Source organism: Schistocerca serialis, chromosome 2, assembly GCF_023864345.2.
Source record: "Schistocerca serialis cubense isolate TAMUIC-IGC-003099 chromosome 2, iqSchSeri2.2, whole genome shotgun sequence".
Classification (NCBI taxonomy): domain Eukaryota; kingdom Metazoa; phylum Arthropoda; class Insecta; order Orthoptera; family Acrididae; genus Schistocerca; species Schistocerca serialis.
This window is the reverse complement of record NC_064639.1, coordinates 1,138,028,276-1,138,053,325: the sequence shown is the minus strand read 5'-3', so window position 1 is coordinate 1,138,053,325 and position 25,050 is coordinate 1,138,028,276. Positions and strand designations below refer to the sequence as shown.

Genomic DNA, 25,050 nt, shown 5'->3' with positions numbered 1-25,050 from the left:
TTTCTTTATATATACTCTTCCTACTCCAGCCCTAAGGGTAGAATGGGCTGTTAGAGCTCTGCCATACTGTGGCGGAGGGCTTTTTGCAGCCAAGTGCCAGGCCACGAATGTGAAAGTGAAGCAGACATTGAAAAGGAAGTGACAAGCGTTTGCAATCTATCCCCCGTGTTATTTAGTCTGTACACTTAGCAAGCTGTGAAGGAAACCAAGGAGAAATTTGGAAAGAGCGTTAAAGTTTCAGAGAGATCTTCCAGTGACACTGTGACTCTGTGAGATGTGGCAAAGGACTTGGGAGTGCAGCTGAATGGAATTGATGGTTTCTTGAAAAGAGGTTGTAACATGTACATCAACAAAAGTAAAACCAGGATAATGGAAAGTAGTCGAATTACCCGCCAGGATAGCTGAGAGCACTAACGCACAGCTTCCTGGAGTCGGGTAGGCGCACTGACCCCGGATCGAATCCGCTCGGTGGACTAACGACGGGGGCCGGTGTGCTGGCCAGCCTGTATGTGGTTTTTAGGTGGTTTTCCACATCGCACTAGGTGAATACCGGGCTGGAGCCCTACGTTCCATTACATGACTCGCAGATATCTGAAAAACGTTCGCTTACACTAGAACAGACCACTGGGGTACACTGATTCCATCCCAGGGGGTATGGGGTGGCGACAGGAAGGGCATACGGCCACCCCTTAAAATTAATATGCCACATCCATGTAACCATAACAGCAGACCTCGCAATATCGGGATTAATGCTTGGAAAGAGAGAATGGAAAGTAGTCGAATTAAGTCAGGTGATGCTCAGGAAATTAGGTTAGGAAATGAGAAGGTGAAAGTAGTAGATTTTTGTTGTTATTTGGGCAGTTAAATACGTGATAATGACTGAAACAGAGAGGAAACAAAATGCAGGCTGGAAATACAAAAAAAGCGTTACTGAAATATGTAAATTTGTCAACATCCATTATAAATTTAAATATTAGTAAGTTTTTTCTGACAGCACGTGTTTTGTTTGTAGCCTTGTACGCTGATCAGCCAGAACATAATGACCACCTTCCTAATAGCCGGTTTGTCCAGCTTTGGCACGCATAACGGCGGCGACGCATCGTAGCATGGAAGCAATGAGACCTTGGCAGGCCGCTGGAGGAAGCTGGCATCACATCCCCACACACAAGTCACCATAGTCCCATAAATTCCACGGAGATGGGCGATGAGCTCTGAAGCCCTGTTCAATCACATCCCAGATGTGTTTCATCGGGTTCAGATCTGGCGAGTTGGGGGCTCAGCACATCAACTGGAACTCGGTACTGTATTCATGGAACCACTCCATCACACTCCTGGCCTTGTGACATGGCGCATTATCTTGTTGAAAAATGCCGCTGCCGTCGGGAAATACGATCGACATTGAAGCCGTGTACGTGGTCTGCAACCAATGTACGATATTCCTCGGCGGTCATTGTGCTTTGCCCGAGCTACACTGGACCCATGGGCGCTCATGCGAATGTTCCCCAGAACATAATGGAGCCGCCGCCAGCTTGTCTTCGTCCCGCAGTACAGGTGTCAAGGAAATGTTCCCCTGGAAGACGACGGATTAGCGCCCTCCCACTGGCATGAGGAAAGAGGTATCAGGATTCATGAGACCATGCAATGCTCTGCCACTGCGCAGACATCCAGTACCGTTGGTCACATGCCCATTTTAGTCGTAGTTGCCAATGTCATGGTGTTAACATTGGCACGTGCATAGGTCGTCGGCTGCAGTGGCTGATCGATCTGAATGTTCGGTGCACTGTGTGTTCAGACACACATGTACTCTGCCCACCACGAAAGTCTAATTTTAGTTCCGCCACATTAGCCGCCTGTCCTGTTTTACGTTTCTGGCTAGCCTACATCTATAATGAGAGGTGTCCGCCCAACCCCATGGCGTCTGTATGTAGTTTCACCTATGTTTCGCCACATGTAGAAGACATACAACACAGCACTCCTCGAACGCTCTACAAATCGTGCAGGTTCCAAACTTCGCGTGTTGAGCCTCTGGACCATTGCAGTCTTCCTGGTTCACACTAAGATAGACCGCGTGCCTTCCCCATTCTACACACAGACAGCACACTCACCCATATCGTTGTAACTGCGACCAGGACGGTCACGGGGTAGCAATGACGGAAAGCGCGGCGGGACCCGCGGAGCGGCCCGTGAGCAACAACACAACGGAAGAGGACGGACACCACCAACGAAGGACAGAACGAATACGACAAGACCGAACAACAGAGTCACAATAAAACAAACTCGTCCACTCGTACACGAACCAGGAAGTAAGCAGTCTAGCGCAAAGCGATATTAGACTGACTGGCTGAGGTGTTTAAGCTGGCAGCAGCTTAGTACGCTGCTCTACAGCCTACAGACTTTTATGGCTGAGGTTTTTTTTCTGGCTGCAGCTTACTACACTGCTCTACAGCCTACAGACTTTTGTTTAAAAAAGGAAGAAGAAAGAAACAAGGAAAAACAGGCGATAAAATGGTGATTTAAAGTGTAAAATGGCGTAAAAATGCGGAAAGTTAAAACAGAAAGCAAAAGGGGTTGGCAATGTTGATAAAATACACAGGAATCAGACAAGTAAAATAGTAGACACACAATTAAAAAACATGGCGACAGTCTGGTTTCTGTTTGCAAGAGATAAAAAAAAAGCAAACCCAGCGACAGTATGATGGCTGTTCGCTACACTTCCCAAAAGACACAACACGGAGCACGCATTGGAAAAACACACTGTAAAACACTCCACGAAAAAGGCGACACAAAGATGGCACTCCTGATCCTAGGCAGATGGGGGGGGGGGACCTGGAGTGGGGGGAAAAACAAGGAGGGAGGAGAGGAAAAAACGAAAAGGGGGGGAACCAAGGAGGGAGAGGACTAATAAAGGGGGAGAAGGGCAGACGCGAGATGGAATGAGAGGAGGCAGAGGAGGGAAATGTAAAAGGACTCAGGGGAGAGAAGGGGGCAAAGAGAGGGGAGGTGGGGAAGAAAGAGGATGGAAGGGGGGGAGAGGGAACCCGGGAAAAGGACAGAGGAAAGGAGGGGGGTCAGGACCAGAGTTGATAGGAGGGATAAATGGAGGGAGAGAGGGCATCATCCGGGAGGGGGAGTTGATGTAATCCACCTTGGGAAAGGAGATGGCTGAGGTTTTTTTTTTTTTTCGTTATTGTGATTTCATGCCCCTGCCCCATATGGGCAGGGGAGGGCTGTCAGCAGCACAATTCGCCGCTCTTCAGCCGATGGCTGAGGGAGAGGCTGGTGCTTAAGTACTGTGTCGGGGGCGCCGCTATTGGCCGCTGGGACCACGTGTTTCACTGTGGCGCCCCCACACTAAAAGCGGGCCAGGAGGCGAGCGCCGCCACAGCTTACGGTGCGATGGTGCAGACACCTCTAGGGGTCTTCGACGTCCATGACGTCTGGCGCGGATTCAAATTCCGCGGCGCGCGGTACCAGAGATATTACATGCACTTTGCGTGTGTCTAACTAGCAGTTATTCCTTGTCAGGTGACGCTGCTATCGCCTGAACGAGTTTTATCGATAGTAAGTCGGTGGTCATAATGTTCTCGCTGATCAGTGTGCGTAAGTGAAATATATACGACAGACCAAGCAGTTTAAACAAGAAGAATATAGAAGCTTTTGATGTACGGTGTTACAGAAGAATGCTGAAGATCAGTTGTTTGAATCAGATCTAACGAGGTTGTACTAAATCTATCTGGAGTGAAAATAAATTTACGACAAGACTGACAAAAAGATTGGATTGTATGAAAGGACGCATTTCAATTTATCAACGAATAATGAAACTGGTATTGGAGATAAGTGTTGTGGATAAAAATTGTAGAGGGAAACGAGGCCTGAATACAGCAAGCAGATTCCGACGGATGTAGGCTGCAGTTGTTACGCAGAGATGAAGAGGCTCGCATAGGATAGACTAGCACGGAGAGTTACATCAACCATTCTTTAGGCTGAAGGCCACAACAACAATAAGAAGCAGGAGAGGTGGTAGTGGGTCAGAAGAAAGTGCCAACTGGAAACTTTTGGAACAGGCTTTCCAGCTGCAGCATTTGCCTTACAACCAGAGAAAACCTCTATAAACGCTTGCTCGTAGTTGAGGGACGGTGCCTACTTTTAATTTAATTATTTGACATGAATTACTAGTGTATGTTAGTGTATTTCTGTTTGAAATGTGAGAGAGTGAAGTCAATGTCGTGCACAACTAGCGCATTGTCCATACGTCGTTGTCAAATACAGACAATGTGGACGACAACAACTGGTTGTATGAAATGTACGGAATTACCCGTAAGTATCACCGGGGTTTCAGAAATGGTTGCAACACATGTCAGTGGATAGAGCAAGTTTTGAAGTCAGTGCTCAGTGTGGGCATTGTTTGTAACACTGCACAGATCGATACGTGCATGTAATTTATTGGCGTCTCTGGTCCAGGAAAGTGCAACGTAGTCAAAAATGGCTCTGATCACTATGGGACTTAACATCTGTGGTCATCAGTCCCCTAGAACTTAGAACTACTTAAACCTAACTAACCTAAGGACATCACATACATCCATGCCCGAGGCAGGATTCGAACCTGCGACCGTAGCGGTCGCGCGGTTCCAGACTGAAGCGCCTAGAACCGCTCGGCCACAGCGGCCGGCAAAATATATTCCAGAGTGGAAGGTAGACTCTTACCGACTGCAGTGAGGCCGGGAGAAAAAGTTAGAGAGTCTTACTTGGCCATGTCGCTGTCGAAGTTGAGCGGCATGCTGTCCATCCGGAGGGGGTCGAGTGCGGGCAGGCCGAGCAGCCGCTGCGGCTTGTGCATGCGCTGCCTGTAGCCCTCCGCCAGCCGGGAGATGTCTATCGGGCGGTCTGTCAGGTTGGTCAGCTTCCGCGCCAGCCCGTCCACTGCAGCACAAGTGAGGCACACCTCACGTCACGCCAAGAAGTTAAAAGGCAGTAATTAGGGCAGATCCCAGCTTTACTGCACAGTTGCTTGGGGATCCACAGAACAGTAAAGAGGTTATCAAAATAACGGAACACTGTGCTCAGAACACGCTAATAGTACAATAACACATTCAAATATAACATCTTTTCCAATCTCGGCGCTGTCAGGACGAATATAGTGTGAATCACTTAAAATTTGCAGCGCAAATTTTGCGGTGATAGAAAGTGCTATGATGTGTGGTTTTTACGGAATGGATTGATAGGAGCTCGTATTGTTAGCCAATAAACATATTGTAATAATACTTAGAAATGTATTTTTTATGCAAACATACACTTTTTATGTGGAACAATGTCTATGGACATTAATAAATTAAAAGTAGGATAACTTAGAATGCTAGTGGTGTTTGTTGCAGGATTCTAGTGCGAGTCGCTTACGAGATATAGTATTTTAAAAAGTTCCCACACCGACACTTGTTCGTGCTGTTCAGCCTGCGTGGTTGCTTACACTATGCTTACGTGTTACTTTAGCTCACTGCGACCTGCTGGTCAGTTAGTGTGTGACAGGCCAAGCAGTTGGTTGTGCCGCCGAAGTGGCTCTTCAAACTTACCACTCGCCAAAAAAACGTTCGGAAAAAACACACTTTCTCTTAAATATTACTTCGCATGTCGTCTCCTTTTCAACTAAAATTAATATTCATACACCAAATAAAAGTAAACATATCCACGATTCCGGCAAGGAAAGACACATCGATGTTTGTTGTGCGATGAAACGAGAACAGGAGCTCAAAATCGGAGGGTCAATCATTATGAAATGGATTGATAGATTAGTTGTGAACAACGCAAACTTTACGATGGGATCCTACCTATACAACCAGTAAAAGGCATATACAGAATTTCTGTGTGATTTAGCAACTGCAATAATCGACTGACACGCCTCATGAATGCGAACTATGTCCTCTACGACGCATTATTTACTCAGTTCCTCCACTGCTAGGTACCATATCGGGCAACACGGTTCGTCTGTCGATGCATCTGCCAGGTTTTTAGCTTCTGCCCTCTTCATGTCCACACACTGAGGATGCTTTGCAAAAGTTCGTTTCCCTGCCGGCCGCTGTGGCCGAGCGGTTCTAGGCGCTTCAGTCTGGAACCGCACGACCGCTACGGTCGCAGGTTCGGATCCTGCCTCGGGCATGGACGTGTGTGATGTCCTTAGGTTAGTTAGGTTAAAGTAGTTCTAAGTTCTAGGGGACTGATGACTTCAGAAATTAAGTCCCATAGTGCTCAGAGTCATTTGAGCCAAGTAGGTTGTGAGTGGACGATGGAATTTACCAATGCAGAAAAAGCCGACATGCTCACGGTGTATGAAGAGTATAGGGAAATACGCTCCGCTCTTGTGCTGTTTATACTGCCATATATTCCAACAGACTCCAACAATGTCGGCAACTAATTATCAATCTCTTCAACCAGTCACGTGAAAGTGGTAGTGTGTCACCTAGACAACGTAACAGAAGAAAGCAAGTGACGACAGAAGAGGGGGAAACTACTGTTCCTGCTGCCGTTGCAGCTGATCCGCGCCTTAGCTCCCGCGCAATCGCATGAGGAAGTGGCATGAGTCACGAAGGCGTCCTATGTGTTCTCCGTCCCTGTCACGTCTCTCTTCATTGTGAGCTGCATGGAGACGATCATGGGAATCGTGTTAATTTTTGCACATGGACATTAAGATGGGATACTCCAGACGTACCACGTATTTTGTTAAGCAATGAAGCCACATTTACCAATCATGACCAGGTAAAGCACCGAAACATGTACTATTGGTCTGTTAACAATCCCTGTTGTCTTCGACGGGTGGAACGTCAGCGTCCATGGAACGTAAAGCTGTGGTGTGGGATAGTGAAATGTCAGTTCACAGGCCCGTTTTTTATAGACGGAACCCTGAACATGCTCACGTGTCGCAGCCTCCTAACAGACCATCTTCCACGGATGCTAGTAGACTTTATTCTGCTGATTAGGAGGGACCTGTAGTACCAACCTGATGGTTGCCCAGCCCATAGTGCATGAAGTATTACTGCATATCTTCACGAATTGTGTCCAAATCGTTGAACTGGACACGGAGTACCTGTATCTTGGCTGTCCCGTTCCCCACATTTGACGCCTGTAGACTTTTTCACCGCGATGCTCCACACTTGCTAGGTCGTGGGCTTCAAATCGGCCGCGGTCCGCCAGTACACATCGGACCCGCGAGTTGCCACTGTCGACGCTAGCAGACCGCGCGCCGCCACTCGGCTGGTCTTAGGAGACAACTAGCGCACTGGCCAGTTCTACAGCTGACTTTAACAGGAATGGTTCACATGTTACAGCTTCAGAGATCTCATTTCCAGAGACGCTAGTTAGCATAGCATTCAGCTAAGTCAGTAGCTACGACCTAGCCAGGCGCCACATACAGTTCAGCATTGACAATTGATCTATATGTGTGAAGCAATCAGAATTGTAAAGAAGTATTCGCAGTTCAGTCTATAACTGCACTTGTAAATATAATTGTACAAAGTCAAGGTCGACGTTCACCGCCGATGCTGAATTAAAGCTAAATATTTAATTGTATTCCTGTCTACTAACGTTCTAATCACCTAAGGTGTTCCAGATACATCCTGTCAAGTATAGTTCATTGATCCTCACGTTAGCCTACGTGATGAACGCGTGCAATTAATGGCCACACCTCGTGATCAGACAGAGTCAAACTGCGTGACTCAGCCGGGTCACCCTTTTTTTCATGAGGCCTATAGTTAAGTATCTTGGAAGCAGGATAGACACCGACTGGAAGTGCACCACAGAAATTAAAACAAGGATAGCAATGGCAAAAGAGGCGTTTTATAAGAAAAGGAGAATCTTCTGCAGCGGTCTGGACAGAGAACTCAGAAAGAGACTCATAAAATATCTTGTATGGAGTGTTCTTCTATATGGCGCTGAAACATGGACTATGAGGAAAAAAGACAGAGAAAGACTGGAGGCTTTTGAGATCTGGACATGGTGGAAGATGGAAAGAATAAGATGGATGGACAGAGTAAAAAATGAAGAGGTACTGAGAAGAGTGAGAGAGAAAAGACAGTTACTAGATGTAATAAAAAGAAGAAAAAGAAATTGGATTGGGCATATATTAAGAAAGAATGACGGACTGACAAAAACAGTTTTAGAAGGTTACGTAGAAGGGAAAAGGATGCGAGGAAGGAAGAGATTCCAGATACTGGATGACATGATGGACGGTACAACATACAGCAGCCTTAAGAAGGAAGCAATGGATCGCAGAAAATGGAGAGGCAAAGGACCTGCTAATATAGCAGATAACTGATGATGATGATGATAGTTCCGCCTCATACATAACACGTTTTTTTGGGGGAAAACCTGAAAGACGATGTCTGCAAGGACGTACCAACTACACCAGACGATATGCAATGACGCATTACTGCAGCCTGCTTCGACATCTTCATTGTCATTTTAGTACATGCGCAGCAGTCAGTACATGCAAGACTGGAAGCGAGTATTGGCGCCGCCGGTGGTCATTTGAATACAACCTGTTTGTCTCGTTATTGGTCAGAATCCACATAACTAATCTGTACCCTTGCGTTGTTCCTTAGTGTGTACTGCTGCAGATACTGTACGGGCGTCAGTATGGGAATTAATCAAAAATGACTCGCACTAGAACTCTGAAACAAACACCACTGACATTCTAATTTACTCTATATTTAGTTTGCTAATGTCGATGGGATTTGTTCCATTTAACAAATGTATCTCTGCACTAAAAATATGTTTTCCAGCCGGCCGGCGTTGCCCAGCGGTTCTAGGCGCTACAGTCTGGAACCGCGCGACCGCTACGGTCGCAGGGTCGAATCCTGCCTCGTGCATGGATGTGTGTGATGTCCTCAGGTTAGTTAGATTTAAGTAGTTCTAAGTTCTAGAGGTCTGATGACCTTAGAAGTTAAGTCCCACAGTGCTCAGAGCCATTTTTTTATGCTTTCCAAGTATTATTACACTCCGTTGATTGGCTAACAATACGAGTCCCTGCCTATCAATCCATTCTGTGAAAACCGCACATCAATAACATTTTCAATTTTCACAGTACTTGCGGTGCAAATGTTAATGTGATTCACCCTCTACGTGGATGATATACATGAACTTGGAATATATTATGATTCCTCCACAACAGCTCCTGCCTAGTCAAACCTTATAGAGGATGTACACTCCTGGAAATGGAAAAAAGAACATATTGACACCGGTATGTCAGACCCACCATACTTGCTCCGGACACTGCGAGAGGGCTGTACAGGCAATGATCACACGCACGGCACAGCGGACACACCAGGAACCGCGGTGTTGGCCGTCGAATGGCGCTAGCTGCGCAGCATTAGTGCACCGCCGCCGTCAGTGTCAGCCAGTTTGCCGTGGCATACGGAGCTCCATCGCAGTCTTTAACACTGGTAGCATGCCGCGACAGCGTGGACGTGAACCGTATGTGCAGTTGACGGACTTTGAGCGAGGGCGTATAGTGGGCATGCGGGAGGCCGGGTGGACGTACCGCCGAATTGCTCAACACGTGGGGCGTGAGGTCTCCACAGTACATCGATGTTGTCGCCAGTGGTCGGCGGAAGGTGCACGTGCCCGTCGACCTGGGACCAGACCGCAGCGACGCACGGATGCACGCCAAGACCGTAGGATCCTACGCAGTGCCTTAGGGGACCGCACCGCCACTTCCCAGCAAATTAGGGACACTGTTGCTCCTGGGGTATCGGCGAGGACCATTAGCAACCGTCTCCATGAAGCTGGGCTACGGTCCCGCACACCGTTAGCCCGTCTTCCGCTCACGCCCCAACATCGTGCAGCCCGCCTCCAGTGGTGTCGCGACAGACGTGAATGGAGGGACGAATGGAGACGTGTCGTCTTCAGCGATGAGAGTCGCTTCTGCCTTGGTGCCCATGATGGTCGTATGCGTGTTTGGCGCCGTGCAGGTGAGCGCCACAATCAGGACTGCCTACGACCGAGGCACACAGGGCCAACACCCGGCTTCATGGTGTGGGGAGCGATCTCCTACACTGGCCGTACACCACTGGTGATCGTCGAGGGGACACTGAATAGTGCACGGTACATCCAAACCGTCATCGAACCCATCGTTCTACCATTCCTAGACCGGCAAGGGAACTTGCTGTTCCAACAGGACAATGCACGTCCGCATGTATCCCGTGCCACCCAACGTGCTCTAGAAGGTGTAAGTCAACTACCCTGGCCAGCAAGATCTCCGGATCTGCCCCCCATTGAGCATGTTTGGGACTGGATGAAGCGTCGTCTCACGCGGTCTGCACGTCCAGCACGAACGCTGGTCCAACTGAGGCGCCAGGTGGAAATGGCATGGCAAGCCGTTCCACAGGACTACATCCAGCATCTCTACGATCGTCTCCATGGTAGAATAGCAGCCTGCATTGCTGCTCGCGGAGTATAGATGTAGATGTAGATGTAGATGAAAGGTGGATATACACTGTACTAGTGCCGACATTGTGCATGCTCTGTTGCCTGTGTCTATGTGCCTGTGGTTCTGTCAGTGTGATCATGTGATGTATCTGACCCCAGGAATGTGTCAATAAAGTTTCCCCTTCCTGGGACAATGAATTCACGGTGTTCTTATTTCAATTTCCAGGAGTGTATGTGGATTGTTTCGAGAAGTTCATGATGAAAGTTATTGGAGAGGAAATCAGTTTCCGTAAAATGATGATGCTTTTTTTGTTTCCATGGCAAGGTAAAGAGCTGCAAAATTTGTACAACGGTTCACGGTAACTTGTTCTACACCACAACGACTATTGTGTAAATGCGCTGTTGGTGCTGTCGATACTACGCATAGCAGAGCAGGAGTGTATCGTCGACAGAAAGGAGTTTCTACAATAAATACGCAGCACCGGTATTTACTCACGGATAGTTCTTCCGGAGAGGTGGTCCAAGACGCGGCTGAGGAGGCTCTTGCTCATGGTGGCTGGATCGTGTCTCTCCCCTGCGGCCACCACTAAAACCACCGCAGTCGTGACGAGCAACCATGCCGCAACGGTTTTAAGCTGCATCTCTGCCAGAAACCTGTAACGTAAAAAGCCTTCAATAACTATTGGGGGACTTGAGTAGATGGAAAATTATATCTTTACACCTTTGGTAGTGGAATAATATGCGCTGACGAAAAAAAAACCCTCACCACCGAGATGGAGTTGTGCGACATAAACAAATGTCGGTAGGCATGTTTCTACATCCGAAAGTTGCCAGTCGCGTAAAAGTGACTCTCGTAGCACCACTATGAGGATCCAAATCAGATTCGTTTTAAATATACGCTGTAATGGTCGTGAGCATTGGTTGCCTTTGATATTGGGCGTGGTGAGTTGAAGTCAACCGACAAAGCCCTTAAGGCGACAAAGACGAAAATATATCACATCACATCGTTTGAACCAGGTCGTGTGGTAGGGCTACGAGAAGCTGCATGTGCCTTCTGCGATATTGCAGAAAGACTTGGCAGGAATGCAGCCACTGTACATGATTACTGGCAGCGGTGATCGTCAGAATTTACCGTCACAAAAAGACCGGGCCCCGGATGGCTACCTGGCACCACCGAGAGGAAAGACCACCGTGTTCAGCGTATGGCTCTGGCGCATCTGCAGCAGCAGTCTGAGCAGCAGTTGGCACCACAGGGAAAGAAGGAACTGCTACAAATCTGTTACTTCAAGTAATGGTATCCCTCTTACTTTATGAATGCATATGATTTATTTACCGGTGCGTTAATATGATTACTTATATATTTGCATCTGGAGTGGACGTAAGTAAGGGCGATGCATGACAAAGTACAGGGTGATTCAAAAAGAATACCACAACTTTAAAAATGTGTATTTAATGAAAGAAACATAATATAACCTTCTGTTATACATCATTACAAAGAGTATTTAAAAAGGTTTTTTTTTCACTCAAAAACAAGTTCAGAGATGTTCAATATGGCCCCCTCCAGACACTCGAGCAATATCAACCCGATACTCCAACTCGTTCCACACTCTCTGCAGCATATCAGGCGTAACAGTTTGGATAGCTGCTGTTATTTCTCGTTTCAAATCATCAATGGTGGATGGGAGAGGTGGCCGAAACACCATATCCTTAACATACCCCCATAAGAAAAAATCTCAGGGGGTAAGATCAGGGCTTCTTGGAGGCCAGTGATGAAGTGCTCTGTCACGGGCTGCCCGGCGGCCGATCCATCGCCTCGGGTAGTTGACGTTCAGGTAGTTGCGGACAGATAAGTGCCAATGTGGTGGCGCTCCATCCTGCTGAAATATGAATTGTTGTGCTTCTTGTTCGAGCTGAGGGAACAGCCAATTCTCTAACATCTCCAGATACTGTAGTCCAGCTTTCTGTTGAGCGGTCGCCATCTTAGCATCAACTGACGCTGACGCCTAGTCAACAGCGCCTCAAGCGAACAAATGTACAACTAAATGAAACTTTATAGCTCCCTTAATTCGCCGACAGATAGTGCTTAGCTCTGCCTTTTGTCGTTGCGGAGTTTTAAATTCCTAAAGTTGTGGTATTCTTTTTGAATCACCCTGTATTTTTGTTGTACTTATCTTGTTATTTGCCTGAGTCGGGTAGCTGGTGATTCCTTCTAATTAAAACTCCATGTCATAAAATTTGTGGAGGTTTATTTGTTGATGATAACATTTTTCCAAAGTCATTACAGAATACATCAAACTTAACATATTATCTCTTTGACAATCCAACAGCTGACAGACTGACTTACTGACCGAAAAGACTTGACTACAAAATGCACCCCTAGGCGAACTGACGCTGCATTGCCGCGTTTGCTTATATGTATTCCAAACAATGAGTGTTCATTACTTCAATTATTACACCATCGTGAAATTAATAGTTACAATTAAAAGTTACAAATATACAAAAGGTTGACAATCAGATTACTTACAGCATAAAATATTAGTTCATTACAGATGAGTTTTAGGTTAGAAATTGTACAATTTAAGATTGAAAATTAAATATGACTTTTTTACAATAATGCGTTTCATTAATTTAATAAATACAAATCAATTATCGATCGGAAAATATTGCTAACATTTACGTAATATATACACAAGTTGTTTAACCTCTATAATGGCTCATAACTTTGAAATGTGCATCCAAACGTAAGTAATGGAGTTAATTACATGTGCTAACAATGATCAATTAATTATTTTAGTAATGGTATTAATTCTGGTTTACAAATTTGGGTTTGAAATTACATTTCCAAACTGAACTTTCGAGATCTAGTTGCAGTTAATTAACGAAAGTAATAACGATGTTAACATTTATAACTACTTCTAATCAAATGAATTACATACTGATTATTATAGTTACGAGTAAATTTTGATGGTTCATAGTGATTATTATGTTACATATTTACATATTATTTAATTATTTGTAAATTTTGTTTAAATATCATTCATAGTATTATATAGTACAATTACATAACAGGAAAAGGTGTCATAGTGGCATGATTTTTATTCTTTGTGTAACAGAAAGTACCGATACCCAGCTACAAATTCCGGGTATCGAATATTATAGTAAAGCTGGTGGAGGTGGGGGGGGCGGGGGTATGTTACAAAGTACAGCTTCGTCACTGACACCCTGTAGCGTCCATTCCAATGGCTCCATGCGAGCTCCATTTGCGGCCGCAGTGGCGTCAATCGAGAGCGCATTGGGGGATGAAACCTGGTTCTTCCTCGGTGCTAGTGATGGCCGTATGTCGAACAGTAAGAGATCAGTTGAGACCCTGCAACCAACCTGTGTGCGAGCAGGGCGCTCTGGGCCTACAGCTTGAGTCATGGTCTGGTGTGCGATTACGTATGGCACCAAGAGGCCTCTCGTCGTTATCCCATGCACTCAGGCTGAAGATTTGTCCTTCAGTCTAGTGATTCGCTCTATTATGCTGCCCTTCATGAACAGCATTCGAGGGGATGTTTTCCAGCAGGGCGACATCACCGTAGGACAACACCAGCGTCTTCCACAAACAGCATTAACTGACCGTGTACTGAACGACCAAGTGCAACAGGTATGGAACTCCATCCCACAGACTGACGTACGGCACCTGCACAACACAACGTATGCGCGTTTGCATGCTTTCATTCAACATTGTGGCGATGTACCAGCATTTCAAATTTCCAATGACTTATCTCACGCTTTCATTAACTTGTGAGCTTGCAATGTTAATCACTTAAAAAAGAGGGTTGGAACTTATAAAGTGGCAAATATTTTTTCACAAGCGAAACAAAAGAGTTACGTGTTTGCACCTGTTACTGTCCTTCAGAGTAGTCACCAGCGTTGTGTAGAACCCGTTGCCAGTGATGCGGAAGGAGTAATATACCGTTAGCAGAGCCTCTTCTGTTGATGGTGCGAATGGAGCGGTTTACTGCCTGTCGAATCTCTGGAACAGTTCTGAAGCGAATGCCACGAAGTTGTTCCTTCATCTTCGGAACCAAATGCACAGTATTACTGTTCGTTTTTGAACCGTCACCTGCGACGATCTTTGCGAAGCACGTATCGACACTTTCTGCGCACCCCACCCAAATGCGCGGGCGCATACAGCGCAATCTGTGGCTGCTCTGTTCGGTCGGTGGGACTGAGAATTACTGTACCATCCACCATACTCCCCGGACTTAAGTCCTTGTGACTTTGATTTGATTCCGAAGATGGAGGAACCACTTCGTGGCATTCGCTTCAGAACTGTTCCAGAGATTCGACAGGCAGTAGACAGCTCCATCCGCACCATCAACAGAACAGGCTCTGCTAACGGTATACTACGCCTTCCTCGTCGCTGGCAACGGGTTCTACACAACGCTGGTGACTACTTTGAAGGACAGTAACAGATGCAAACATGTAACTCTTTTTGCATCGGTTGTGAATAAATAGTTGCCATTTTTTAAGTTACAACCCACGTGTGTTATCTAGACAAATGAATTTCCGAAATTTTCTTTACTCTGTATTAATTATTTTTGGTGTTGCGATTTTATTCCCTCAGTGTATTAATATCATGCGTACATCCGTTTCATATGAATTATCACTCGCAGTATATCATATTTGGGTTGAAAACTTCTCGTAATTCTTCTCACTAGACCGAGCAAATGATCGAAATAAAATGTACTTGGACTGCGATTACTATGCAGCCATGTCGGGAGTTCGATATGCTGGTTTTAGATAACCATATCACTTTCTAGTTGATGAGAATAGTTGTTAGAAAATCACTCCTAAATTGACGTGGCCATGAAATATGACACATGGACTCAATTAGAGACCATGACGCTGAGAAACAGAAGACTGTACTGCTAGCGAGATTGTGCCGATTGCTCCAGTTTCGGAATCCTGCACTTCGAATGTCGGTCGGGTATTCGAATAATACGTTTTCCGACATATTTATGCGCAATACATTAAGTTTATTTCTGCTGAGGGTCAACTGCCAATAGCTGCAGCGAGCTGCCGTCTTCTGCAATTAGATAGCAGGAGAGTAATGATGGAAAATTAAGATGAAAAGTGGACGACGAATTTGATACAGACGAAGTACAAACTTGGAATGAGGAAGGCCAGCGAAGGAAATCGACGGTGTTCTTTTGAAAGTAATCATCCCAGCTCTTTCTTAAACGATGTACGGAAAGCATGTAAATCTATGCACAAATATTCGTTACATTTTGCCTGATTTATGGACAATCAAGATACGTCCGAATGGGATGATTTTCAGTTATCGGATGACGAGATTTTAGTATTGTTTATTATTTCAATATAAACTTACAAGTTCCTAAAAGGTGTAACTTCCCAACCGCAACTAATTTCGATTGTCTTTACTTGTCAGGTTGTCTAAGTCATTTTACGCTGACTGAAAGGAAATTGCAACACCAAAAAACATTTAATGTAGAGTAATGGAATTTCGGGAATACATTTGTCTAGGTGACATATTTAAGTGATTAACTTTGCAAGATTAGAGGTTAATGGAAGCGCAAGATAAGCCATTGAAAGTGTGAAATGCTGGTACATTAATAACTGAATGATGAATGCAAGCATGCAAACGTGCACGCATTATGCTGTACAGATGCTGTACGTCTGTTTGTGGGATGGAGTTGTCCCGGCGGGGGTTCGAGTCCTCCCTCGGGCATGGGTGTGTGTGTTTGTCCTTAGGATAATTTAGGTTAAGTAGTGTGTAAGCTTACGGACTGAAGACCTTAGCAGTTAAGTCCCATAAGATTTCACACACATTTGAACATTATTTTTTTTTTTTGGGGGGGGGGGGGGATGGAGTTCCATGGCTGTTGCCGTTGGTCGGTCAACACAGGGATGGTTAATGCTGGTTGTAAGCGACGCTGCAGTTATCGTCTGATGACGTTCCATTTGTGTTCGACTAGGGACAGATCTGGTGATCGAGAGGCCAGGGCAATATGATGACACTCTGAAGAGTATGGTGGTTTAAAACAGCGCTATGTGGGCGAGCGTTATCCTGTTGGAAAACACACCCTGGAATTCCATTCATGAATGGCAGCACAATAGGTCGAATCAGTCTTGTGACAGCCAGAGCGAGAGCACCAGCAGCAGCGAGTACTGTTTGTATAAAGCGTTTATTTTGCATTTTGTTTACGACCTTCCACTAAGGAAGGGATTCTATTTGTGTTTATCTGCTCTGCATAGTAACTAACAGTTCTTGATAAAACTTTACGTAGTTTTCGTGTTAGATTTCTTAGTGTTTTCTTGATCGTTTAGAACAGAAAGCGCCCTAAAACCGTCCTTTGTTTGTTTCGCGGCCGTTAGCCACTAGTCACTTGAATCAGCAGTTGTCTTGTGACAGCCAGAGCGAGAGCACCAGCAGCAGCGAGTACTGTTTGTATAAAGCGTTTTTGTACTTATTTGCTGCGCTTAGCTTTTAAATAGTTTTTCTGGGAAAACCTAGCGTAGTTTTCGCGTCTCGTATTTCAGTGAGTGTTTCTTGATTATCAGAGTAGCTCATCAGAAGATTATCTTGGGAATTTGTCACCGTATAGAGTAGGGTAAACATAGTCATGTGTAGGGACTGTGGTTGTTGTGAGCGGACGCAAGGAGAATTGGCCACTCTTCGGGGGCAGGTGGAGGCTTTGTCTGTTAGGCTCATCGAGCTCGAGGCGCAGGCGTCGGCTCGTAGTGGCGTTGGGGCAACTGTGGTGAGACCTATGCCTACTTCGGTGGCCTTGGAATCACATGGAACCCCTGATGTCGCTGCGTCTTCCGGCAGTGAGCATCTTACCGGTCAGTCATCACTCCAGGGTGAATGGCGGACAGTGGTGGGCTCGCGCGTGCCTGGCCGAAAGGCGAAGGTGGGATCTGGCCGCGTGGCAGCTGCCTTACCCCTTTCCAACAGGTACGGGGTGCTTCCTAGTGGTGATGACATCGTTTCCGAGCCACCACAGGATGCCTCGCCTGTTGGGCCAGTGGCCGATTCTCCGGCAAGGTCCCGACAGTCACAGAGGGCGGGCCTATTAGTTATAGGGAGCTCCAAAGTTAGGCGGGTTATGGAGCCCCTCAGGAAAATAGCGGGTAGGTCGGGGAAGAATGCCAGTGTGCACTCGGTGTGCTTGCCGGGGGGTCTCGTCCGTAATGTGGAGGAGGCCCTTCCGGCAGCTATTGAACGCACTGGGTGTGACCGGCTGCAGATAGTAGCACATGTCGGAACGAATGACGCTTGCCGCTTGGGTTTTGAGGCCATCCTTGGTTCCTTCCGGCGGCTGGCTGATTTGGTGAAGACAACCAGCATCGCACGCAGAGTGCAAGCTGAGCTTAATATCTGCAGCATAGTGCCCAGAGTCGATCGCGGTCCTCTGGTTTGGAGCCGTGTGGAGGGTCTAAACCAGAGGCTCAGACGACTCTGCGACTATAATGGTTGCAAATTCATCGACCTCCGTTATTGGGTGGAGAACTGTAGGGCCCCCCTAGACAGGTCAGGCGTGCACTACACACCGCAAGCAGCTACTAGGGTAGCAGAGTACGTGTGGCGTGCACACGGGGGTTTTTTAGGTTAGAGGGACCCCCCCTTGGGCGAAACGATAAAATACCTGACGGCTTACCAGAGAGGACATTATCATCGTTGATAAAGAACGTCCGTCCTCAGAGACCAAAAACAGGAAAAGTTAACGTAATATTGGTAAACTGCAGGAGTATCCAGGGCAAGGTTCCTGAATTAGTATCTCTTATTGAAGGAAATAGTGCGCATATAGTATTAGGAACGGAAAGTTGGTTAAAACCGGAAGTGAACAGTAACGAAATCCTAGACACAGAATGGAATATATACCGCAAGGATAGGATAAACGCCAATGGTGGAGGAGTATTTATAGCAGTAAAGAATTCAATAATATCCAGTGAAATTATTAGCGAATGCGAATGTGAAATAATCTGGGTTAAGTTAAGTATCAAAGGTGGGTCAGATATGATAGTCGGATGCTTCTATAGACCACCTGCATCAGCAACCGTAGTAGTTGAGCGCCTCAGAGAGAACCTGCAGAACGTCGTGAAGAAGTTTCGTGATCATACTATTGTAATAGGGGGAGACTTCAATCTACCAGGTATAGAATGGGATAGTCACACAATCAGAACTGGAGCCAGGGACAGAGACTCTTGTGACATTATCCTGACTGCCTTGTCCGTGAATTACTTCGAGCAGATAGTTAGAGAACCAACTCGTGAAGCTAACGTTTTAGACCTCATAGCAACAAATAGACCGGAACTTTTCGACTCCGTGAATGTAGAAGAGGGTATCAGTGATCATAAGTCAGTGGTTGCATCAGTGACTACAAGTGTAATAAGAAATGCCAAGAAAGGAAGGAAAATATATTTGCTTAACAAGAGTGATAGGGCACAAATCGCAGAATATCTGAGTGACCACCATCAAACGTTCATTTCTGAGGAAGAGGATGTGGAACAAAAATGGAAAAAATTCAGAAACATCGTCCAGTACGCCTTAGATAAGTTCGTACCGACTAAGGTCCAAAGCGAGGGGAAAGATCCACCGTGGTATAACAATCATGTACGAAAGGTACTACGGAAACAAAGAAAGCTTCATCATAGGTTTAAGAGTAGTCGAATCATAGCTGATAAGGAAAAGCTGAACGAAGCGAAAAAGAGAGTAAAGAGAGCAATGAGAGAAGCATTCAACGAATTCGAACATAAAACATTGGCAAACAATCTAAACAAGAACCCTAAAAAGTTTTGGTCATATGTAAAATCGGTAAGCGGATCTAAATCCCCTATTCAGTCACTCGTTGACCACGATGGCACCGAAACAGAGGACGACCGAAGAAAGGCAGAAATACTGAATTCAGTGTTCCGAAACTGTTTCACTGCGGAAAATCGTAACACGGTCCCTGACTTCAGCCGTCGCACGGACGCCAAAATGGAAAATATTGAAATAAACGATATCGGAATTGAAAAACAACTGCTATCACTTAGTAGCGGAAAAGCATCCGGACCAGACGAGATACCCTTAAGATTCTACAGTGATTATGCTAAAGAACTTGCCCCCTTTCTATCAGCAATTTATCGTAGATCGCTGGAAGAACGTAAAGTACCTAGCGACTGGAAGAAAGCGCAGGTCGTTCCCATTTTCAAGAAGGGTCATAAATCAGATGCGAATAATTATAGGCCTATTTCGCTTACGTCAATCTGTTGTAGAATAATGGAACATGTTTTGTGTTCTCGTATTATGACGTTCTTAGATAATACAAATCTCCTTCATCATAACCAACATGGATTCCGCAAACAGAGATCATGTGAAACTCAGCTCGCCCTATTTGCCCAAGAAATTCACAGTGCCGTAGACACTGGCGAGCAGATTGATGCCGTATTCCTGGACTTCAGGAAGGCATTTGATACGGTTCCGCACTTACGTTTAGTGAAAAAAATACGAGCTTACGGAATATCGGACCAGGTTTGTGATTGGATTCAGGATTTCCTAGAAGAAAGAACACAACATGTCATTCTTAACGGTTCAAAATCTGCAGATGTGGAGGTAATTTCGGGAGTACCGCAGGGAAGCGTGATAGGACCTTTATTGTTTACAATATACATAAATGACTTAGTTGACAACATCGGTAGCTCCGTGAGGCTATTTGCAGATGACACGGTTGTCTACAAGAAAGTAGCAACATCAGAAGACTCGTACGTACTCCAGGAGGACCTGCAGAGGATTAATGCATGGTGCGACAGCTGGCAGCTTTCCCTAAACGTAGATAAATGTAATATAATGCGCATACATAGGGGCAGAAATCCATTCCAGTACGATTATGCCATAGGTGGTAAATCATTGGAAGCGGTAACGACCGTAAAATACTTAGGAGTTACTATCCGGAGCGATCTGAAGTGGAATGATCACATAAAACAAATAGTGGGAAAAGCAGGCGCCAGGTTGAGATTCATAGGAAGAATTCTAAGAAAATGTGACTCATCGACGAAAGAAGTAGCTTACAAAACGCTTGTTCGTCCGATTCTTGAGTATTGCTCATCAGTATGGGACCCTTATCAGGTTGGATTAATAGAAGAGATAGACATGATCCAGCGAAAAGCAGCGCGATTCGTCATGGGGACATTTAGTCAGCGCGAGAGCGTTACGGAGATGCTGAACAAGCTCCAGTGGCGGACACTTCAAGAAAGGCGTTACGCAATACGGAGAGGTTTATTATCGAAATTACGAGAGAGCACATTCCGGGAAGAGATGGGCAACATATTACTACCGCCCACATATATCTCGCGTAATGATCACAACGAAAAGATCCGAGAAATTAGAGCAAATACGGAGACTTACAAGCAGTCGTTCTTCCCACGCACAATTCGTGAATGGAACAGGGAAGGGGGGATCAGATAGTGGTACAATAAGTACCCTCCGCCACACACCGTAAGGTGGCTCGCGGAGTATAGATGTAGATGTAGATCACTAGGCCGACGTACAAACTTGCAGTCAGAGTGCGCGGGATAAACACAAGAGACCTCCTGACGTCATACCAAATAGCATCCCAGAACATAACCTCAGGTGTAGGTCCAGTGTGTCTAACGAGCCGACGGGTTGGCTGCAGGTCCTCAGCTGGCCTCATTCTAACCAAAACACGGCCATCACTGGCACCGAGGCAGTACCAGCTTTCGTCAGAAAGCCAAATAGGCCTCCACCCTGCCCTCCAATGCGCTCTCGCTTGACACCAATGAAGTCGCAAATGGTGGTGGTTGCGTCAGTGGAATGTACGCTAAAGGGCATCAGGCTCGGAGCTCTCCTTGAAGTAACCAATTAATAACACTTCGTTGTGTCATTGTGGTGCGAACCAGTGCTCAAATTGCACATGCAGTACGACGCACCAGAGCCATGTGATGAACACGGCGGTCTTCCCTCCCGTTAGTGCCACGTGGCTGTCCGCAGCCTGGTCTTCCTGTGAACGTTACGTTTCTTTGACCACCGCTGCCGGCAGTCATGTACAGTGGCTACATTCCTGCCAAGTCTTTCTGCAGTATCGCAGAAGGAACATGTAGTTTCCTGTAGTCCTGTTGTACGACCTCATATCCTAGATGTGGAATATCGCCTCGTATATAGAGGTGTAAAGCAACTCTCTGTAACCGGAAAGTTTACAAGACTAGCGGATGGAATGGGAGCTACGCAGCTAACCGTCTTCTCATATCATAGTGATGTGATAACCTTTGATGTAATAATTACCCGGTACTTTGATTTTGTACATAGTTTTTGGTTAGAAATGGGGCCTAAACACAATTCTCGTAGAAGAAAAATACTAAGTTTGCTTGTGTCAAACTCTGAGAATGCAAGTTCATCGAGCAGTACAGGTAAGAGGCTTTTACCGGTGTTTAGAAGCATAAACTACAAAGGGTATATATATAAACTGGAGTTCAACATTATCACTTGAACATTACGAGTCTGTTTACAGATCCTTTTCATTTCAAAAACCATTAAGTTTGCTTTATTGTTTCATTGTGTATCCTCAACTAATGTTACTCTCGAGATGCAGCTTTCTCTGTCAGAGTTTAGCCTTTTCACCGTATATCTTCCAACCCACACGTACGTTCTTAAATTTCTTTCCATTTCACTTAGGTCTACTAATCATTAACTCATTATCTTTTTAATGTAAAATTGAATGTATTTCGATTGTTTGTTATTATTTGCTTCTTTGAGCTTACCAGATTCACACGCCACGTGTGAAACTCAAAGAACAAGGTATGCGGGAGGGGTGTGAGGGGGAGGGGGGGGGGGGACCATGGGTTATGTAACAACAAAGATAATGTTTCGGGCATGGACGAAGATTATGTATCAAACAAAAATGTGAGCTCCTTAGAATCTAATTTTTAACGCATCTACGTCATACAAAGAAAGAAAGAAAATTACTGAAGAATAATGGCAGCGGAACTACAAAAAAGGGAAACGACTGACGTTTCGGAGAATCACTTATGCCTGATAAATTAGGACGAGTTAAACGAGTTAACTCCTAGGAACCAAGACTCCCACTGATTGGTTAAAAAAATACATCTATTGTACAAAAGGGAAGAAACAGGATGAGAAACGCTGGCGCCTGGATGTGCAATATATGTAAGCAAAAATCAGCTGCAGGTGGGGAGTAGAACAACAAAAAAGGTAAAACTATAGGTGCTAATGTTATGAAACCAGAGGTTATCTGACGTTGACAGATTGGGTATTTTTAAAGCAAATTGGAACAAAGGAAACACTTTTGATATAAAAAGGCAATTTATTTTATCTTGCGTAAACAGTAGCCCTACCGGACGTGCAAGAAAAAGATAAAATATTCCCAAAAAATGAAAACAAAATATTTTGCACCATTGTCTTACAATTAATAATACCAAAATAAAAGTGCGTATCGTGATGTTTTTGAACACCCTTCCCATTTGAAATAATGTAGTGGTGAACTGTCGAAAAGACCGTCAACGGCGGCATACTGTTAAAACTGATCAGAGAGGAACAAACATTCCAATAAACAAAAGGCTAGAATAGAATTGTGTAAACGATATTCAACATATTTCTTCTACCTCTTGCTATGAGAGCCACTATGCTAGGGAAAAAATCCCAACATAAGCACCATGGTCCCGAATGAGATAAAAGAAAATGTACAACTTATATGTACAGGACTGCAGAGGCAATAACATACATAACGAACTTTCTGATTAGGAATGTAAACTTTCTTCTAAGCCACCGCAGATTGAATATTTTCCGGTCAGATTTAAAAACAACTGTGGAAGCCACACATACAGGAACAAACTACTGCTGTATATGACTCACACCTTACAGAGTCAAAGAGAAGGTACAGTCTAAAAAATGAGGGTACGAAAATATCGAAAACAAACGTCACACATAAAGTTCTTACTGGCGATCTGCAAAAATATTTGCCTACACCACTGTTACCGATGGGATAAGCTTTTACAAACGTAAGCTGTGGACACTGATTTAAACCCGTTTTGATTCATCTGACAACAGAGATCACTGCATGATGTGGGATGAAAGTAAAGCTGGTAGAAGTGGGGAGAAATCTCATCACTTATTTTAAAATGGCTGTAAAGTGTAGTCCCTACTTCGGATGAGAAGGAAATGACACTACAGTCACGTAATTGCTATAGCCAAAATAATATTATCCTTATCATGTCTTTCTTCTTTATTATGCAGAAATATCCGCAGATAAAACGTGTTTATATGAATTACCTTCTGAAAGGACGCAAACATAAGGATACCGACACCATGCATGCATTAACAGAAAGGAAACGCAAGAAAGTAAACAACGTGGCGATCCAGACACCTGGGTACCGGCAACAATTGAAGTGAGGGTGCTCTGCATGGAACAAGAAGGTTCAAAACAATTTAATATATCTTTATAGGAAAAAATGCCCCATTAATTCAAGGGAAAAAATGTTGAGAAAGAGAAGGTTCTCTTATTGATCTATGTACACACACATCCATATACGGCAGGAAAACATCGGAATGATTTCACAGTTAATAAAATGATCCGGGCTAATATGCCGTGGTCGAATGGAATTCACTTTAAAAGACTACGTTTCGTCCTCATCTGCGGAGGGCATTTTCAAGGGGGGTCGTAGCTTTGTTGAATGTCCGATTCACACCCTGGCTCGCTTCTGACTGCAGCAAAATTCCGCTTCCGCGAGTTTCCGCGCAATGGTGTTATGTCACTTGTTTTGAATAAGCGAGCGCAATTAGCCGTTGTCAACTGCCGTCGTCCGCTGTTGCTAACATCCCATGGTGGAAGCTTGGTACACATCTTCTTCAGATATACGTATATAAAGAATTCGGCACATTTTATAAGTAAATTAAACGGCATAGTGGTCCAGCCAGAGGACATATTAGTTCAAAAAAATGTGTGTGAATTCCTAAGGGACCAAATTGCTGCGGTCATCGGTCCCTTAGACTTACACACTACTTAAACTAACTTATGCTAAGAACAACACACACACCCATGCCCGAGGGAGGACTCGAGCCTCCGGCGGGAGGGGCCGCGCAATCCGGGACATAGCACCTCAAACCGCGCATCCACACCGCGCGGCTACATAGTAGTTAGTATCGACGTGGTACCGCTATTCACTATAGTCCCAGTCAATGAAGTGTTGCAACAGGTGAATCGGATTTTTCCTCCCGATGTTGCAGAACTGTTAAAATATTACCTCACAACCACGTATTTCGAATGGAACGAAGAGTTCTATGAACAGACGGATGGAGAGCCCCACAAGCCCGGTGACAGCGAACTTTTTATGGAAAAATTCGAGGATCAGGCAATGGAAACTGCGAACAAGAAACCGAATGTCTGTTTCCGTTACGTGGACGATAGGTCTGTTCTGTGGCGGCGTGGCAGGGAGCAACTGGATCGTTTTCACAAACATCTGAACAGGGTCAATACGAAGATTCAGTTTACCAAGGAAGAGGAGGCAGGCGGAAGATCAAATTTTCTCAAATGCTCAAATCTGTTTGAATTTCTAAGGGACAAAACTGCTGAGGTCGTCGATCCCTAGACTTACGCACTACTTAAACGAACT

The 25,050-nt window shown here is 45.2% G+C and overlaps 1 protein-coding gene across 1 annotated transcript in view; it reads right to left on the bottom strand.

The window, feature by feature from the left end:
- The window catches only part of LOC126456727 (uncharacterized), a 139,932-nt gene that overhangs the window by 23,271 nt on the left and 91,611 nt on the right, over positions 1 to 25,050 (bottom strand). Inside the window, exons 2-3 of the mRNA XM_050092469.1 lie at positions 10,910 to 11,067; positions 4,746 to 4,920 (exon numbers count right to left, since the gene is read on the bottom strand). Of these exons, the coding sequence (XP_049948426.1) occupies positions 4,746 to 4,920; positions 10,910 to 11,054 (320 nt within the window). The 5' untranslated portion in view covers positions 11,055 to 11,067. The remainder of the gene's footprint in view (positions 1 to 4,745; positions 4,921 to 10,909; positions 11,068 to 25,050) is intronic.